General features: G+C 62.1%; 1 protein-coding gene across 4 annotated transcripts in view; it reads right to left on the reverse strand.

Moving 5' to 3' along the window:
- MROH1 (maestro heat like repeat family member 1) overlaps positions 1–19797 on the reverse strand; it is an 80591-nt gene that overhangs the window by 43070 nt on the left and 17724 nt on the right. For all 4 annotated transcript variants that reach the window (XM_065054677.1, XM_065054676.1, XM_065054675.1 and 1 more), the window contains exons 7-19: positions 16967–17118; positions 15140–15280; positions 14326–14418; positions 13206–13284; positions 7965–8078; positions 7465–7538; positions 6040–6159; positions 4444–4554; positions 3591–3735; positions 3462–3502; positions 2780–2921; positions 1783–1835; positions 1186–1293 (exon numbers count right to left, since the gene is read on the reverse strand). In XM_065054677.1, coding sequence (XP_064910749.1) covers positions 1186–1293; positions 1783–1835; positions 2780–2921; positions 3462–3502; positions 3591–3735; positions 4444–4554; positions 6040–6159; positions 7465–7538; positions 7965–8078; positions 13206–13284; positions 14326–14418; positions 15140–15280; positions 16967–17118 — 1373 coding nt within the window. The remainder of the gene's footprint in view (positions 1–1185; positions 1294–1782; positions 1836–2779; positions 2922–3461; positions 3503–3590; positions 3736–4443; positions 4555–6039; positions 6160–7464; positions 7539–7964; positions 8079–13205; positions 13285–14325; positions 14419–15139; positions 15281–16966; positions 17119–19797) is intronic.

A 19797-nucleotide genomic window follows, 5' to 3' on the forward strand; every position in this document is an offset into this window, starting at 1 on the left:
CACCATCCCGATGGAGACGCTATCCCGATGGATAACCCATCTCCAAGGAGACCCCATCCCGATGGAGGCCCCATCCCGATGGAGGCCCCATCCCGATGGAGACGCTATCTCGATGGAGACCTCATCCTGATGGAGACCCCATCCTGATGGAGACCCCATCCCGATGGAGACGCTATCCCGATGGATAACCCATCTCCAAGGAGACCCCATCCCGATGGAGGCCCCATCCCGATGGAGGCCCCACCCTGATGGAGACCCCATCCCCAAGGAGACCCCATCCCAATGCAGACCCCATCCCAATGCAGACCCCATCCTGATGGATACCCCATCCCCAAGGAGACCACATCCTGATGGAGACGCTATTCCGATGGATACCCCATCTCCAAGGAGACCGCATCCCCAAGGAGACCACATCCCCAAGGAGACCACATCCCTCCTGACCCACCACAGCAAGATCCTCCACGTCCTCTGCTCCCCAGCCCGGGGGTGGCCCCTCGCAGCCCAGCCGGCACCGGAGCCGTCACAAACCGGGTCACTTGGTTCCAACCCTCCCCACCAGAGAGCTCTGCGCCCGGTTCAGCTCGTTTCTCGCTCAGCTTAATTACGGACCCGCTCACAGAGGGTGTAACACGAGCTGTAGGGACCACGAGTTGGGTCGCAATAGCGCAAACAGAGCAATGCAGCCGGTCAGGGCCTCTCCAGCCAGCAATGTGCCCATGGACTGCCCAGTATTCCCATTTTCAAGCCTGTCCAGGCCCATTCACCAACCTCCTGCTATTTCTCCTTCACTCCTGGGGAGGAGAAGGCTCTGGGGAGACCTTCTTGGGGCCCTTCAGTATTTAAAGAGGCTTATAAGAAAGATGGGGACAGACTGTTCAGCAGGGCCTGTTGTTATAGGACAAGGGGTGATGGTTTTAAACTAAAGGAGGGAGATTCAGGCTGGATATCAGAATTGTTGCCCTGAGGGTGGTGAGAGCCTGGCCCAGGTTCCCAGAGAGGTGGTAGATGAACCATCCCTGAGACACCCCAGGCCAGGCTGGACGGGGCTCTGAGCACCCTGAGCTGTGAGATGTCCCTGCTCATGGCAGGGGGGCACTGGGGGAGCTCTAATGTCCCTCCAACCCAAACCATGTGTGATTCTGCAATTCTAACCCCCCTTTTCTGGCCCCACGCCGCTGGCGTCACCTTCTCTGCCGGGACGCCGTTGTAGCTGCTCAGCTGCCGGCACATCTCGGTGAGGAAATGGCAAACCCAGGTGTTGTCAGAAACGGCCGCCAGCGTCTCCTGGAGGAACTGCAGGAGGAGGAACCGTCAGCGGCCAGCAGACCCGGTCCCAGCTGTGCCCGCAGCCTCGGCCGGGGGCAGTGAATAAACCACGGGGGATGTCGTGTCACCTGTGCCCAGAGCCTTATCCCCACCCAGTGACACCCCAATGGCTGTGGAGCCATTGCCTGTGGATCCTGCAAGCTCACAGCCCCAGGAACGTGCGTTTTAACTCAGGGTTGGGTCTCTCCCAGGATAACCAGCACCAGGTAACCCGGCTGTTGTCAGAGGAGCGGGAGAGCCTCGACCGCTTCTCCATGCCCTACTTCAATGCTCTCCAATTAAACGGAGACCCCCCGGGACCGCTGTTCTCTGACCCACCAGCACGCCTGAAAACTCATTGTTAACCTTCCCTGCGAGTCGTGACCCGCATCGCGCTCCCGACGCGAGGACTCGGAGCAGCGTGACAAGGAGCGACCTCCCACCGCCCCGCGGTGCCCCCGGCGCCGGGACCCTCACCAGCAGCAGCTCCTCCTCCCACTGCTTCTGGGACAGCGGCTTCTCCGTGTTCTCTAGGAGAAAGCAGAGGGTTCACACCGGCTTCTGGTCCTCACTGGACAACACGCACAGGACAGACCCCTCCTCAAAGAATTCCTCACGGAGTTAGGAAAATGAGGGGAAAGTTCTGCCCAAAAGAAGGGCTGTGGGACATTGAACAGGCTGCCCAGGGCAGTGCTGGAGTCACCAGCCCTGGAGGGCTGGACAGACGGACATGAGGTTCTCAGGACAGGGGGCAGGGACACGGTGGGTTATGGTTGGATGCAATGATCCTGAGGTCTCTTCCAACTGAAACGATTCTGTGATTCTATTAAATGCTGCGTGTCCTGCAGCGGACACAGCGCGGCTAATGTGAGGCACACAGGCACTCCTGGTAGGAATCAGCGAAAGCACAGTGATTAAAGTCATTAATGAAACAGAAAACGGCACTTATGAGAGCAACAATGTACTGAGAGTCACCAAGTGTGATGGAGCGGCTGAGGGACCTGGGGGTTCAGCTGGAGAACAGGAGCTGAGGGGAGACCTTCTGATCTCTGAACTGCCTGAAAGGAGCTTGGAGCCAGGGGGGTCGGGCTCTGCTCCCCAGGAACAAGCGCCAGGAGCAGAGGAAACGGCCTCAAGTTGCCCAGGGGAGGTTGAGGTTGGATGTGGGAACAATTTCTTCCCCAAAGGGCTGTGGGGCATTGAACAGGCTGCCCAGGGCAGTGCTGGAGTCACCAGCCCTGGAGGGCTGGACAGACGGACACGAGGTTCTCAGGACGGGGGGCAGGGACAGGGTGGGTTATGGTTGGACTGATGATCTTGAGGGGCTCTTCCACCCAAAACGATTCTATAACTCTATCAGGCCTGTGGGCAGCACCCCACCCTGTCCTCGCACACCCCAAATGCCCGAGCACGCACAGCCCAATTCGGAGCAGGTGATTCCCGTGGTTGCTCCCAAGCAGACGCCCCTTCCCACCTTCTAAGTGCTCCACCAGCACGGGGACCTTCTTGCTCCAGAGCGGCTCCAGCGCGGGGTGGACGCTGCAGCGCAGCACGCTGAGCAGGCGCAGGGCGGCCGCCCCCCGCCCGTCTCCCGCGTACGGCTGGGATGACACAACCTGCAGGGTTGGGGACAGAACGGAGGGGTCAGCGCACAGAAAGGCCTTTGTGGCCTTCAAGTCAGAAAATATGAAACAGAAAAGCCCAGGAATGTGATGCTGGGAGGCAACAGATCTCTATGCTCAGTGAAAACACAGTTTCCTCTTGTAGCTCCAGCTCGATAGAGAAATGTGGTCAGGGGGTGCACGCCAGGCGAAAAGGAGCAAACCCAGGTTCATGGGGCTGAGGAACAGCTCCCCAGAGCCCTGTGAGCACATATCTGGGGCTCTGCAGCACCGCACGCCCCATGTACACGGCCCCGGGGGTCCCGAGGGACCCTGAGCTGTCCCAACCCACGCGGAGCCGCTCCGGCGTGCAGGGGGGATGGGGACGCACCGACCGAGAGCTGGTGCGGGGTACGGGAACCCCCGCAAGGAGCAGCGAGGGGGGACGGGGGTCACCCTGCCCCTGCGCGGCGCCATCGGGACAGGGGACGGGGGAGCTCCCATCGGACCTGCCGCTGACCAGGGAAGGCAGAGCTCTGCCTGCAGGCCACTCACCAGCAGCCGCGTCGTCAGAGCGTGGGGCGAGGGCAGGTTTGCTGGAAAAAGAAGGGAAAAAAGCATCAAAGAACATCTCCCAGGGAGCAGCCCAGTGACTGCCGAGCTCCCACGGCCACCGGTACCGACCGTTCAGGTCGTAACGGATGAGGGACGCGCTGTCTCCCTCCTCTTGCTTCTTCACGGCCAGATGCAGGAGGCTCTTGCAGAGCGGGGTCAGGGCGTTGGTGAAGGCGATGGGGGTGACGAACTCCAGCAGGTACGGCCACAGGACCTGCGGGGAGAGGGGAGATGGCAGCACCGCCTGCGGGACCGAGACGCCGGGACCGAGGCGGGGATGGCGGAGATGCAGGGTCAGACACGTTTTGATAACGGGGAAAATCACCGAGTTCCCCTAACCAGAGGGGAGAGGCGTCCACTGTGCTCAGCGTCTGCAGCCCCGGGTGTTCCCTTTCATTGAATCATCAAACAGTTTGGGTTGAAGGGACATTAGAGATCACCCAGTGCCCCCCCTGCCATGACAGGGACATCTCACAGCTCAGGGTGCTCAGAGCCCCGTCCAGCCTGGCCTGGGGTGTCTCAGGGATGGTTCATCTACCACCTCTCTGGGAACCTGGGCCAGGCTCTCACCACCCTTCCTTATATCCAGCCTGAATCTCCCTCCTTTAGTTTAAACCATCACTCCTTGTCCTGTCACAACAGACCCTGCTCCAAACTCCATCCCCGTCTTTCTCACCAGTCCCTTTTAAGTCCAGAAAGGCCGCACTAAGGTCTCCCCGGAGCTTCTCCTCCCCGGGCTGAACCCCCAGCTCTCTCAGCCTTTCTCCCCAGAGCTGTTCAGTCTCGGCCCATTTCCATGTCCCTCCTCTGTCCCGCTCCAACAGCTCCAACAGCTGGCTCATGGTCACCCTGCTGTCCCCAGGACGCCCAGGTCCCTTTCCCCTCCACTGCTCTCGGGGCAGGGACAACGGCGCAGACTCACGTTGCTCATCCTGTCCACGGTCGTGCTGAGCAGAAAGAGCGTGTTGACGCTGATGCTGCGGACGCCGTCGCTCATGAGGTCATCAACGTCTGCGGGCTGTTTTTTGGGTTGCTGGAGGAGAGGGGAAGCGCAGGTCAGTGCGGATGAAGCCGAAGCCATTGGGATGACATGTCTGGCAAAGGGCACCCCAAAAGAAAGAGACAGAACCCCAAAATCCCCTGCCTCATGGCCCATTGCCAGCTCGTGCTCCAGCTCTACCCATGGAGCTTGGAGGGGCTGCAGAGACCCCGCAGCACAAACCATTGCCTGGCTCCTCTCTGAGGGGACAGGGATGACCCAAGGGTGGGCTGGTTGAGCCCAAGGGTGGGCTGAGTTGAGCTGTGCCCAAGGGTGGGCTGGGTTGTGCCCAAGGGTGGGCTGGGTTGAGGACCCAAGGGTGGGCTGGGTTGAGGACCCAAGGGTGGGCTGAATTGAGCTGTGCCCAAGAGTGGGCTGGGTTGAGCTGTGCCCAAGAGTGGGCTGGGTTGAGCCCAAGGGTGGGCTGGGTTGAGCCCAAGGGTGGGCTGGGTTGAGCCCATGTCTCTGCAGCCCATCAGGACAAGTGGGGCTGGAGGCAGCCAGACCCCCATGTAAGGAGCTGCCCCCACCGAGAGGGCACAGCCTGACCCCGGCTACACAGGAGGTGGTCACCCTGTCCTGGCTGGTGGCCTTTGGGCACAGGGACACACAGAGACAGCTGTCCAACAGCATCTCTCCCGCTCCTGAGGTTTGGAATCATGGAATCACTTTGGTTGGAAAAGCCCCCCAAGGTCACCGAGTCCAACCATAACCCACCCTGTCCCTGCCCCCTGTCCTGAGAACCTCGTGTCCGTCTGTCCAGCCCTCCAGGGCTGGTGACTCCAGCACTGCCCTGGGCAGCCTGTTCAATGCCCCACAGCCCTTTGGGGAAGAAATTGTTCCCACATCCAACCTCAACCTCCCCTGGCGCAACTTGAGGCCGTTTCCTCTGCTCCTGGCGCTTGTTCCTGGGGAGCAGAGCCCGACCCCCCTGGCTCCAAGCTCCTTTCAGGCAGTTCAGAGATCAGAAGGTCTCCCCTCAGCTTCTGTTCTCCAGCTGAACCCCCAGGTCCCTCAGTCTCCATCACACTTGTGCTCCAGCCCCTCACCAGCTCCGCTCCCTTCTCTCCACTCGCTCCAGCACCTCAAGGGTTTCTTGGCGTGAGGGGCCAAAACTGCCCCCAGGGTTCGGGTTTGTCCTCCCCAGGTCCCAGCACAGGGACGGTCACTGCGCTGGTCCCGCTGGCCACCCCAGTGCTGGGACCAGCCAGGACCCTGTGGCCTCTTGGCCACCTGGGCACCCGCTGGCTCATGTTCAGCCGCTGGCACCAACACCCCCAGCTCCTTTTCTTCTCCAGCCGCTGTTCCCCAGCTGCAGCTCCATGGGGTTGTTGTGACCCCAGTGCAGGGCCCGGCACGTGGCCTTGGTGACCCTCAGACCATTGGCCTCAGCCCATCGATCAGCCCCATGTGCAGAGCCTTCCTTTGGGGTTTCCCCACCCTGGTACCTCCCTTCAGGGATTCCCCGGCCGTGCTCACCGGCTCCGAGGGCAGGGCGCACTGCCGCACCAGGAACTCCACCATGGCCTCGCCGCCGGGCTGCTCCAGGTAGCCGTGGTGAGCCATGGCACTGATCACCTGCACCAGCGCCCGCTTCACCTGCACGGACACAGCGGCGGCACCGGCGTCAGCGCGGGGACGCTGCAGGGTCCTCCTTACAGCTGCCCCTCAATGCCTCCTCCTCCTCCTCACGGGGAATGGTCGTTTTGGTTTTACCCAAACCCACAGCCGGGTTTGGGCTCTGCCAGCAGCAGCTGGACATGCACAGGACAGCGGGGGCCCTGCCCCAGGCCGTGGGGCTGTCACAGGGACACACAGGACAGTGGGGTCCCTGCCCGAGGCCGTGGGGCTGTCACAGGGACACACAGGACAGTGGGGTCCCTGTCCCAGGCCGTGGGGCTGTCACAGGGACACACGGGACAGCGGGGTCCCTGCCCCAGGCCGTGGGGCTGTCACAGGGACACACAGGACAGCGGGGTCCCTGTCCCAGGCCGTGGGGCTGTCACAGGGACACACAGGACAGCGGGGTCCCTGCCCCAGGCCGTGGGGCTGTCACAGGGACACACAGGACAGCGGGGTCCCTGCCCCAGGCCGTGGGGCTGTCACAGGGACACACAGGACAGTGGGGTCCCTGCCCCAGGCCGTGGGGCTGTCACAGGGACACACAGGACAGCGGGGTCCCTGCCCCAGGCCGTGGGGCTGTCACAGGGGACACACAGGACAGCGGGGTCCCTGCCCCAGGCTGTGGGGCTGTCACAGGGACACACAGGACAGCGGGGTCCCTGCCCCAGGCCGTGGGGCTGTCACAGGGACACACAGGACAGTGGGGTCCCTGCCCCAGGCCGTGGGGCTGTCACAGGGACACACAGGACAGCGGGGTCCCTGCCCCAGGCCGTGGGGCTGTCACAGGGGACACACAGGACAGCGGGGTCCCTGCCCCAGGCTGTGGGGCTGTCACAGGGACACACAGGACAGCGGGGTCCCTGCCCCAGGCTGTGGGGCTGGTGGGGGGAAGGACAGGAGCCCCTGGCTATAGTGCCCGTGGTCACATCTGGCAAAGCAGAGTTGGGTGTTGCAAGCGGGACGCATCCTGTGGCCACATGTGCTGAGCCACCAGCAGCCGGTGCTCCCGGCACCGTCGTGTTTCCATCACACCGAGCGCTCCCCAGCAGCCAAGCTCAGCACCAGTGGTGCTGCCCGCGCTCGGATGGGCCCTTCGCACGGGGCACAGATGGAAAACGAGCCCCCGTGTGCTCCCCCATTACAGGGGGGTTTCTCCTGGGCAGAACCCCAAGCAGGAGGAAGATGAGCAAGAGGAGGAGGTGGCAGAGGTGGGGACCCCCACAGAAACAACCCCGCACCCCAAAGTGCCCCGTGGCAGCGCAGCTGCTCGGCTCAGCTCACCTTATTGTTGGTGTCTTGCAGAGGGAGTCTCATCGATGAAAGAATAAAGGGCTTTTTAATCTCCATTTGTGAGGCTGGAAAAGAGAATCAGAGAATCATTTCAGTTAAAAAGACCCTCAGGATCGAGTCCAACCATGACCTAACGCAGCTCTAGCACTGCCCCCTGTCCTGAGAACCTCGTGTCCGTCTGTCCAGCCCTCCAGGGCTGGTGACTCCAGCACTGCCCTGGGCAGCCTGTTCAATGCCCCACAGCCCTTTGGGGGAGAAATTGTTCCTAAATCCAACCTCAACCTCCCCTGGGCAACTTGAGGCGAAGCTCAGTGATGCTCTCATGCTGTCCATCCCAAACAGCCCTTGTCCCTTGTCCCCTTCCCAGCTGGCCGGGTCACCAGGCTGGCTGCTGTCCCCCCAGACCCTGTGGCTGTGGGCGGGCTGGTCTCCTCACCCCAGACCCCATCGGGGGAAGGAGAAGTCCCTCCCGCAGCCCCCCCGGTACTCACGGGCGCTGTTGATGATCTGCCGCATGATGAGCAGCGTCCCCACGCGCGTCCTCTCGCCGCTGCTCTCCAGCTTGGGGAGCAGGAAGGCCAGCACGCGGTCGGGGAAGGAGCAGGCTGCGGGGACAGAGCCACGGACACCGTGTCCCCAGATGCCACAGAGATCTGGGCTGCGGGCGGCCCCAAACAGGGCATCCCGCCTGCACGTCCCCACGGGCGATCAGAGCCTTTCCCTGTGCGGCAAACCCCGTGCCTGCTCTCCTGGCTTGGCAGCTCCCTGGGGACAGCGCCAGCTGTTGGGGACACTGCCAGCTCCCTGGGGACACCACCGGATCCCTGGGGTCACTGCCAGCTGTTGGGGACACTGCCAGCTCCCTGGGGACACCACTGGATCCCTGGGGTCACCGCCAGCTGTTGGGGACACTGCCAGCTCCCTGGGACACCACCGGATCCCTGGGGTCACCACCAGCTGTTGGGGACACTGCCAGATCCCTGGGGATGCTGCTGGATCCCTGGGGACACCACCAGCTGTTGGGGACACTGCCAGCTCCCTGGGACACCACCGGATCCCTGGAGTCACCGCCAGCTGTTGGGGACACTTGCAGCTCCCTGGGGACACCGCCAGCTGTTGGGGATGCTGCCAGATCCCTGGGGTCACCGCCAGCTGTTGGGGACACTGCCAGCTCCCTGGGGACACCATGAGTTCCCTGGGGATGTCACCAGCTCCCTGGGGAGGCTGCCAACTATTGGGGACACCACCAGCTCCCTGGGGACACCACGAGCTGCTGGGGACACCACCGGATCCCTAGGGACACCACCGGATCCCTGGGGACACCGCCAGTAGCTCCCTGGGGATCCTGCCAACTATTGGGGACACCACCAGCTGCTGGGGACACCACCAGATCCCTGGGGACACCACCAGCTGCTGGGGACACCAGTAGCTCCCTGGGGATGCTGCTAACTATTGGGGACAGCACCAGCTCCCTGGGGACACAACGAGCTGCTGGGGACACTGCCAGCTCCCTGGGGACACCACGAGTTCCCTGGGGATGCTGCCAACTATTGGAGACACCACCAGCTCCCTGGGAACACCACCGGATCCCTGGGGACACCACCAGCTGTTGGGGACACTGCCGGCTCCCTGGGGACACCACCGGATCCCTGGGGACAGCACTGGATCCCTGGGAACAGCACTGGATCCCTGGGGACGTCACCAGTAGCTCCCTGGGGATGCTGCCAACTATTGGGGACACCACCAGCTGCTGGGGACACTGCCGGCTCCCTGGGGACACCACCGGATCCCCGGGGACACCACGAGCTGTTGGGGACACTGCCGGCTCCCTGGGGACACCACGAGCTGCTGGGGACACCACCGGATCCCTGGGGACAGCACCAGATCCCTAGGGACACCGCCAGCTGTTGGGGACATTGCCAGCTCCCTGGGGACACCGCCAGCTGTTGGGGATGCTGTCGGAGCCCTGGGGACACCACCAGCTGTTGGGGACACTGCCAGCTCCCTGGGACACCACCGGATCCCTGGGGTCACCGCCAGCTGTTGGGGACACTGCCAGCTGCCTAGGGACACCATGAGTTCCCTGGGGATGTCACCAGCTCCCTGGGGAGGCTGCCAACTACTGGGGACACCACCAGCTCCCTGGGGACACCACGAGCTGCTGGGGACACCACCGGATCCCTGGGGACAGCACCGGCTCCCTGGGGACACCGCCAGTAGCTCCCTGGGGATCCTGCCAACTATTGGGGACACCATCAGCTGCTGGGGACACCACCAGATCCCTGGGGACACCACCAGCTGCTGGGGAGACCAGTAGCTCCCTGGGGATGCTGCTAACTATTGGGGACAGCACCAGCTCCCTGGGGACACAACGAGCTGCTGGGGACACTGCCAGCTCCCTGGGACACCACCGGATCCCTGGGGTCACTGCAAGCTGTTGGGGACACTGCCAGCTCCCTGGGGACACCACTGGATCCCTGGGGTCACCGCCAGCTGTTGGGGACACTGCCAGCTCCCTGGGGACACCACCAGATCCCTGGAGTCACCACCAGCTGTTGGGGACACTGCCGGATCCCTGGGGATGATGCTGGATCCCTGGGGACACCGCCAGCTGTTGGGGACACTGCCAGCTCCCTGGGGTCACCGCCAGCTGTTGGGGACACTGCCAGCTCCCTGGGGACACCACCGGATCCCTGGGGACACCACCAGCTGTTGGCGACACTGCCAGCTCCCTGGGACACCACCGGATCCCTGGGGTCACCGCCAGCTGTTGGGGACACTGCCAGATCCCTGGGGACACCACCGGATCCCTGGGGTCACTGCCAGCTGTTGGGGACACTGCCAGCTCCCTGGGACACCACCGGATCCCTGGGGTCACCGCCAGCTGTTGGGGACACTGCCAGCTCCCTGGGACACCACCGGATCCCTGGGGTCACCGCCAGCTGTTGGGGACACTGCCAGCTCCCTGGGACACCACCGGATCCCTGGGGTCACCGCCAGCTGTTGGGGACACTGCCAGCTCCCTGGGACACCACCGGATCCCTGGAGTCACCACCAGCTGTTGGGGACACTGCCAGATCCCTGGGGATGCTGCTGGATCCCTGGGGACACCGCCAGCTGTTGGGGACACTGCCAGCTCCCTGGGACACCACCGGATCCCTGGGGTCACTGCCAGCTGTTGGCGACACTGCCGGATTCCTGGGGACACCACCGGATCCCTGGGGTCACCGCCAGTTGTTGGGGACATTGCCAGCTCCCTGTGGACACCACCAGCTGTTGGGGATGCTGCCAGATCCCTGTGGACACCACCAGCTGTTGGGGACACTGCCGGATCCCTGGGGACACCACCGGATCCCTGGGGTCACCGCCAGCTGTTGGGGACACTGCTGGATTCCTGGGGACACCACCGGATCCCTGGAGTCACCGCCAGCTGTTGGGGACACTGCCAGCTCCCTGGGGACACCGCCAGTTGTTGGGGACACTGCCAGCTCCCTGGGGACACCACCAGCTGTTGGGGATGCTGCCAGATCCCTGGGGACACCACCAGCTGTTGGGGACACTGCCAGCTCCCTGGGGACACCATGAGTTCCCTGGGGATGTCACCAGCTCCCTGGGGAGGCTGCCAACTATTGGGGACACCACCAGCTCCCTGGGGACACCACCGGATCCCTGGGGACACTGCCAGCTCCCTGGGGACACCACCGGATCCCTGGGGACAGCACTGGATCCCTGGGGACAGCACTGGATCCCTGGGAACAGCAGTACCTCCCTGGGGACGTCACCAGTAGCTCCCTGGGGATGCTACCAACTATTGGGGACACCACCAGCTGCTGGGGACACTGCCAGCTCCCTGGGGACACCGCCGGATCCCCGAGGACACCACGAGCTGCTGGGGACACTGCCAGCTCCCTGGGGACACTGCCGGCTCCCTGGGGACACCGCCGGATCCCTGGGGTTGCTGCCAACTATTGGGGACACCACCAGCTGCTGGGGACACTGCTGGCTCCCTGGGGACACCGCCGGCTCCCCGGGGACACCGCTGGATCCCCGGGGACACCACGAGCTGTTGGGGACACTGCTGGCTCCCTGGGGACGTCACCAGGAGCTCCCTGGGACACCACCAGCTCCCTGGGGACACCAGCAGTTCCCGTGTCACCCCCGTGAGCCGGGCGAACCGGCCCGTCCTGCTCCTCACATCCAGCCCGGAGCTCCTCCCCGGTGCTTCCAGCACGTTCCCTGCGCTTCTCTCCAGAGCTGAAGTTCCACCCTGCAGCCAGCGCTGCCCGCCTGTCACAGCACCGCGACTGCTGGAAATCAGAGCGCCCGAGGGACGCTGGAACTGGGGCAACGCTCGTGGGCGCTGGAGAGGCGGGTCGGGGAGGGACGGGCTGCGTCGAGGCGCAGGGATTGCTCAGGAAACCTGCAAGCCGGGGACGTCACCGCCGTGACTCAGCACGGCTCAGCACCCCCTGCTCCTCCTGGCTGTCGGTGCCACCGCCGCTCGGCGACAACAGCCAGGACCGGGGACACAACAGCCACCGCGTCGGCTGGACAAGAGACACAGCAACACGGAGCAGGGCCCCCAAAGCCAAACTCCAGCCATGGGCGTGGTGTGCGGCAGAACTGGCCTCTGGAGAGGCCTCAAGGGGCTGGGATGGCTCCAAAGGCTCCGACAGAAGCTTTGGAATGGAGCTGGGAGCCTTTGGGACGGCCCTGGATGGGGATGATGGGGCCCAAGGCAGCGCTGAGCACCAGGGAGCGGAGCTGGACCAGGCGCTGCCCTGAGGAGATGCTGCCCCAGACACAGCCATCGGGGACACCCGGGCACAGCACCCCAGGATGTCAGGGGCTGAAGGGCCCTCAAAGCTCATCCAGTGCAATCCCCCCATGGAGCAGGAACACCCAGCTGAGGTGACACAGGAAGGTGTCCAGGGGGTTGGAATGTCTGCACAGAAGGAGACTCCACAACCCCCTGGGCAGCCTGGGCCAGGCTCTGCCACCCTCACCCCAACAAGTTGCTTCTCCTCTTGCAGTGGAACCTCCTGTGTTCCAGTTTGCACCCATTGCCCCTTGTCCTGTCCCTGGTTGTCACCAGAAGAGCCTGGCTCCATCCTCCTGACACTGCCCCTTTCCATCTTGATCCCCAGCAATGGGTCCCCCCTCAGTGTCCTCTTGTCCAGCTCCAGAGCCCCAGCTCCCTCAGCCTTTCCTCACACGGGAGATGCTCCACTCCCTCCAGCATCTTGGTGGCTGCGCTGGACTCTCTCCATCAGTTCCCTGTCCTGCTGGAACTGAGGGGCCACAGCTGGACACAATATTCCAGGTGTGGTCTCCCCAGGGCAGAGCAGAGGGGCAGGAGAACCTCTCTGACCTACTGACCCCCCCTTCTAACCCACCCCAGGTACCATCGGCTTCCTGGCCACAAGGGCCAGTGCTGGCTCATGGTCACCCTGCTGTCCCCAGGACCCCCAGCTCCGTTTCCCTGCACTGAGTCCTCCGGCAAGCCTGGAGCCACATGGCCCAGATTCAGACAGAAACCACCATCCTCCCCTCCTGCATCTCCTCACATGAGCCAGAGATGCCCAGGACATCCCCCGAGCCCAGGGGGCACAAACCCCCCGGGCACCAGGCAGAACCCCTTGGGGACCACAAAACATGGGGACAGACACCAGCCCCGGTGACCCCTCCCAGAGCCACCAGCATCAGGACAGCCCGGCCACCACGTCCCTTACCCAGAACCGTGAAGCACCGGAGAACCTCGGTGTGGTTTTTAACCGTCAGGGGAACCGCCGGGTCTGCGGGAGCACAGATCTGTTGGAGGAAGAGCCGCGGTGAGGGGTGACACCGGCACGGGCGCTGGCGGGAGCGAGAAGCCCCCAGAGCCCCCAGCCCCCGCTGGGCCGGGACGGACAGAGCCCCGGGCAGCTGAGCGTTCAGCCCCAGTGGAACTCGGCCCCGGCTCGGAGCGATTAACCATCGCAGGAGAGCGCCCGGGAACGGGGTGTCTGCACGGGGTGTCCATACAGGGGGTGTCCACACGGGGGGTGTCTGCAGGACCTGCCTTGTCCAAACCTGCCCCACCACCCAGCCCGGGTCGTCTCCTCTGGAACCAAATGAGTCAGCCCTGCCAGCTGCTATTCCAATAACTGAGGCTCCTAATTCCATTTACACTAATGCCACAGCAAGAACAACGTGCATCTGCCTGTTCGGGGCTGTCACAAAGACGCTACAGTCTGTGACCGAGCCAGGGTTGCGGGGTGGGACCAGACACATCCCACAGCCCCCGAGTTGTCCCTGAGCTGTCCCTTTGCAGCCACCAGCAGCTTTTACCAACCGAAACCCATCGCCAGGCAGCAGCTCCTACAAACGGCACCGGTATTGCGGTGGGTTGTTGCGCGTCGCTTTGGTAAAGCCGTATTTGAAATGACAGCCTCTCTCTGCCGACACTTCCGAGGCCCAAAGTCAGTTCCAGAGCGGTCAGACTTGCAAGCGTGATTGTGAGAGCTGGGTGAGGTGATTTTGGTGTCGGCAGCGCGAGAAGGGCTCCCGCACGGTCCCTGCTCCCTGGCCACTCCGCGCCTCCCTTATTCTCAAAGACCCTCACAAGGTCCATCGACCCGGAGGGGTTTGTTTTCAATCCGCTGGACAACGGTGCAGCCAGAGCCGCTCTCGCTTTAGACGACTCGACCGGGCGTGTGATTCCTTCAGCTATCAGAGGCGGGATCCCGGGAGCTGGCGGCACCACCGGGGAGCCACCGGGAGCCAAGAGGTGCGGAGGGACACGGCCGGGGCGCAGCCTCCCCCAAAACGCCGTGTTTCCCCCAGCACCCTCCCGAGAGTGGCCGCTCCTACCTGGGGGTGCAGGGTGCCCAGCAGCGGGTCCAGCTGCACGTCGAGGCTGCGGCTGCCGATGTTGACGGAAGCTTCCAGGATCTGGCAGAGGCTCTGCTCGGGGAGGGGTTGTGGTTAGCGCCGGAGAGCGCTCGGGGACCGGGACCGAGGAAAAGGAGCCCCGGGGATCACGCACCCGACACAGAGCAGCATAACCCATCTTATCACAGAACCACGGGTGGCTTGGGCTGGAGGGACATCAGAGCCCTCCCAGTGCCCCCCCTGCCATGAGCAGGGACATCTCACAGCTCAGGGTGCTCAGAGCCCCGTCCAGCCTGGCCTGGGGTGTCTCAGGGATGGTTCATCCACCACCTCTCTGGGAACCTGGGCCAGGCTCTCACCACCCTCAGGGCAACAATTCTGATATCCAGCCTGAATCTCCCTCCTTTAGTTTAAACCATCACCCCTTGTCCTGTCCCAACAGACCCTGCTGAACAGTCTGTCCCCATCTTTCTTACTGGCCCCTTTTAATCATAGAATCACAGAATCATTTTGGGTGGAAAAGGCCCCCAAGGGACAAGGGGACCAAGCCCAAGTGTTCCCCCACCCCTGTCCCTGCCCCCTGTCCTGAGAACCTCGTGTCCGTCTGTCCAGCCCTCCAGGGCTGGTGACTCCAGCACTGCCCTGGGCAGCCTGTTCAATGCCCCACAGCCCTTTGGGGAAGAAATTGTTCCCACATCCAACCTCAGCCTCCCCTGGGCAACTTGAGGCCGTTTCCCCTCATCCCATCGCTCGTCCCTGGGGAGCAGAGCCCGACCCCCGGCCCCCCGCTCACCTTGGAGATGTAAAACGCCTCCGTGTGCTTCTTGTAGAGGGCGAGGATGCCGGGGATGAGCTTGGGGAGCTGCTCCTCCAGCTTGTCCCCGGGCAGCAGGTGGCTCATGGGCCCCAGCGCCTCCACCACGGCCAGCCGCAGCTGCGGGACACGGGTGACAGCGGTGGGACAGGCCCGGCTCAGCACCGCTCCCGCCCCGCTCGTCCCCACGCCTCCACATGCTTTCTTTTCTAAACACTATCATTATATTGTATTTTGGTTGCATTTGGGTATTTAGTTTGGGTTTTTAAGTGTAGGTTTGTGTCTAACAGGGGTACTACATCTCTCCCCCTTTCGGTCACTCTGCTGGTCCAAAGCCCTGCCCAGCCAGTCTCTAATTCCTGATAGGAACAGCGCCTAAACCCAAGGGCTGCAAGCAGCAGCACCTAACAGCTACTCCAGTTGGTTTTAACGTTAGGTCTGTGATACAGTTTAAGCTCAGCAAGAAAAAGCTCCTAAAGTACTTTGAGTTGGAACAGTGAGAAATCTTCATCTTTAACAAAGCTCGGTTTTAACTCACGGAAGTGGAAGCCTAAGAGCTTAAACCGGTGCTGTGGAAGGTACACACCACCACAACACCCTGGAACACGGTCAGGTTTTAGTACAACTCCTCGATCCTCTCCTTTGAAGACCGTTGACGTTGGGGGGTTGTCTCACGCACAATCCCGGGGCTGCTTTTTCAATCTCTCTTAGCAAATGAAAGCGGGTGGGATTTAAGGCGAACCCCCTTTATTAACCCCGAGCTCCCTCCACACCCCGAGCGTGGAGCCACTGCCACAGGTTCTTTTCCTCTGTGCTCTATTCATCCTAACAGCAGAGCACTACAAAAAATAAGCCCGGCTTAAGCCCTGTTATCATGCTGTTGGCATCAAGTCCCTGTTAGTCTCCTTTCTTTCACTGCCACTTCCCCAAAAATAAGACAGGGTCTTATATTAATTTTTGCTCCAAAACTTATTCCTTTTTAACATGTGCAGCTGCCTGGACGCTGTTTAAATTGACTTTTTAATGAGGTGTAACTAGGGCTTATATTTGGAGTAGGGCTTATATTTCGAGCATCCTCGAAAATCCTGAAAAATCAGGCTAGGGCTTATTTTTGGGGTAGGTTTTATTTTCAGGAAAACAGGGTAATTTCTTTAATTCCAACTTGAACGTGGACAAATGTAGTTTCACCTAAGCTGAAGTGCATATTCATGACTATAGCGGCTTCTAAATGTTCTCAGCATCACCAAGTTAAAAGCCATCTAAATATGTGGCGTAACAGAGGCTCTAAAATGTCATACTAGTGGACGTGGTGGCACCGAATCTGTGTGGAATGTCACTAAAGCTTTCTGGACAGAAGGCACCGTTTCTGTTGAGATCAAGCACCGTCCTGACAGGTGGATATTGAGTGTCAGCGTTGGTCTCAATGATCTGAAAGGTCTTTTCCAACCCAAACGAGGCTCCAGGAGCCTCCAGCATCCGCCTGGCCAGGGAATGGGGACACCTCAATGTGTCACAGCGGGGGACGGAGCCAGGCTGGTCACCTCCCGGCTGTGGCACTGCCCAAACTGTCCCCAAAGGGCCACAGAGCCCCCAGCTCTGATGTCCAGCAGCGAGTGAGTGACACATCCTGTGTGTGTGGCACTTGGGGACAGTGGCAACCCAGGGACAAGGGAACAGCATCCAGCCCTAAAGCAGAGCCGCGGTGGCTCTTCTGGGGGCCACGTCCTTACAAAGGGCACACAGGTGAGACGCTGCAAGGCCAATGTCAACCGCCCAACGCCGCGCCGGGGGTCCCGCCGTACCCACCTTGGCTTCGCGGTGCTGCAGCCAGCCGGTGAAGAGCACCTCGTAGGCGCTGAAGATCTCGTTGGAGAACGCGTCCTTCCTGACCGTGGGGTCCGGAGCCTTGTCCAGGTTCGCCAGGTACTCCTGGATGCTCTCGCTGAAGTGCTGCAGAGCTGCGAGACACACGGCGCGGGGACGTTTTACACCCGGACGAGACGCCGTTTGGTTCACAACCCCCAGGACGTGGACGTTTGACCCGCTGGTTTGCTGGGCAGCGGCTGGAGGGACTGCAGATGGGGGTCCCTGAGGCTTCATGGGGGTCCCCAAGGCTTTAGGGGAGTCCCCAAGGCTTTATGGGACTCCCCGAGGCGTTATGGGGGTCCCCAAGGCTTTATGGGGGTCCCTGCGACTTTGTGGGGTGCCCAAGGCTTTATGGGGGTCCCTGAGACTTTGTGAGGTGCCCAAGGCTTTATGGGGGTCCCTGAGGCTTTAGGGGAGTCCCCAAGGCTTTACGGGGGTCCCTTACACTTTATGGGGGTCCCTGAGGCTTTGTGGGGTGCCCAAGGCTTTATGGGGGTCCCTGAGGCTTTAGGGGAGTCCCCAAGGCTTTACGGGGGTCCCTTACACTTTATGGGGGTCACTGAGGCTTTGTGGGGTGCCCAAGGCTTTATGGGGGTCCCTGAGGCTTTAGGGGAGTCCCCAAGGCTTTATGGGACTCCCTGAGGCGTTATGGGGGTCCCCAAGGCTTTATGGGGGTCCCTGAGACTTTGTGGGGTGCCCAAGGCTTTATGGAGGTACCCAAGACTTTATGGGGGTCCCTGAGGCTTTAGGGGAGTCCCCAAGGCTTTAGGGAGGTCCCTGAGGTTTCATGGGGGTCCCCAAGGCTTTATGGGGTGTCCAAGGCTTTATGGAGTTCCCAAGGCTTTGTGGGGACCCCTGATGCATTAAGAGGTGCCCAAGGCTTTATGGAGGTCCTCAAGACTTTGTGGGGGTCCCCAAGGCTTCATGGGGGTCCCTAAGACTTTAGGGGAGTCCCCAAGGCTTGATGGGGCTCCCCAAAGCTTTATGGGGGTCCCCAAGGGTTTATGGTGGTCACTGATGCTTTATGGGGGTCCCTGAGGCTTCATGGGGGTCCCTGAGACTTCATGGGGGTCCCCAAATCTTTATGGGGGTCCTCAAGGCTTTATGGGGGTCCCTGAGGGGTTATGGGGTGCCCAAGGCTTTATGGAGGTCCCCAAGATTTTATGGGGGTCCCTGAGGCTTCATGGGGGTCCCCAAGGTTTTATGGGGGACCCTGACACTTTATGGGGGTCCCCAAGCCTTTATGGAGTGCCCAAGATTTTATGGGGGTCCCCGAGGCTTTATGGAGGTCCCTGAGGTTTCATGGGGGTCCCCAAGGCTTTATGGGGTGTCCAAGGCTTTACGGAGTTCCCAAGGCTTTGTGGGGACCCCTGATGCATTAAGAGGTGCCCAAGGCTTTATGGAGGTCCTCAAGACTTTATGGGGGTCCCCAAGACTTCATGGGGGTCCCTAAGACTTTAGGGCAGTCCCCAAGGCTTGATGGGGCTCCCCAAAGCTTTATGGGGGTCCCTAAGGGTTTAGGGGGTCACTGATTCTTTATGGAGGTCCCTGAGACTTTATGCAGTTCCCAAGGCTTTGTGGGCGTCCCTGATGCATTATGAGGCGCCCAAGGCTTTATGGGGTCCCCAAGACTTTATGGGGTCCCCAAGGCTTTATGGGGCTCCCTGAGGCTGCAGGGGGTCCCGGCACAGCTGAGGGGTCACCTATCACTGAGCAGACCTGAGCCGGCAGCCCCCAAGGCCACAGACGCCCACCCGGTTTCACTCCAGGAATGCTCTGGCAGCACCAAACGGGCTCCAGATTGGGCAGCTCCGGCACGGGCCGGTGCTCCCGATGCTCAGTGTGAACGAGCCCCGCGCTGCCGCGGCTTTGTCCCGACCCGGCCCTTCGGGGCAGCTCCGGCAGCACCGCAAACCCGACCCGGCTGCCCCGTCCGCCCCACGGCCCCGCACACCCGTCTGTCCGTCCCTCAGCCCCATCCAGCGCCGTCCCCAGGTCCCCATCACCTCCCCACGCTGCGGGTGCTCCCTTCCTTATCTCTTAACGCACAGCGCGGCTCTTGCAGCTTCCGCACCCTTCGTTAGCCGTTTCTTAACGAGGAAGCAACCCCGGGCTTGCAAAACCTGCGCTGCACCGCCAACCCAGCGCCCCGGCTGCCGGGGTCACCGCGGGCCACGAGCGGTGGGGGACGCACGAGGGGACGGCATCGCAGCCTGTACAAGGGCGGGGGCACCGCCGGGACCCCCGACCCAACAGCACCCAGGAAGGGGCTGCTGCACCCATAGGACACCCAGGGGACTGAGCTGTCCATCCGGGCACGGCGGCTCCGAGCAGGAGCCCAATCCCTCATGCCAAGAGACCCTTGGGGTGCTGGAGCGAGTGGAGAGAAGGGAGCGGAGCTGGTGAGGGGCTGGAGCACAAGTGTGATGGAGACTGAGGGACCTGGGGGTTCAGCTGGAGAACAGGAGCTGAGGGGAGACCTTCTGATCTCTGAACTGCCCGAAAGGAGCTTGGAGCCAGGGGGGTCGGGCTCTGCTCCCCAGGAACAAGCGCCAGGAGCAGAGGAAACGGCCTCAAGTTGCCCAGGGGAGGTTGAGGTTGGATGTGGGAACAATTTCTTCCCCAAAGGGCTGTGGGGCATTGAACAGGCTGCCCAGGGCAGTGCTGGAGTCACCAGCCCTGGAGGGCTGGACAGACGGACACGAGGTTCTCAGGACAGGGGGCAGGGACAGGGTGGGTTGTGGTTGGGCTCAATCTTGACGGGCTTTGCC

This window comes from Columba livia, chromosome 2 (assembly GCF_036013475.1).
Source record: "Columba livia isolate bColLiv1 breed racing homer chromosome 2, bColLiv1.pat.W.v2, whole genome shotgun sequence".
In the NCBI taxonomy this organism is placed as follows: Eukaryota; Metazoa; Chordata; class Aves; order Columbiformes; family Columbidae; genus Columba; species Columba livia.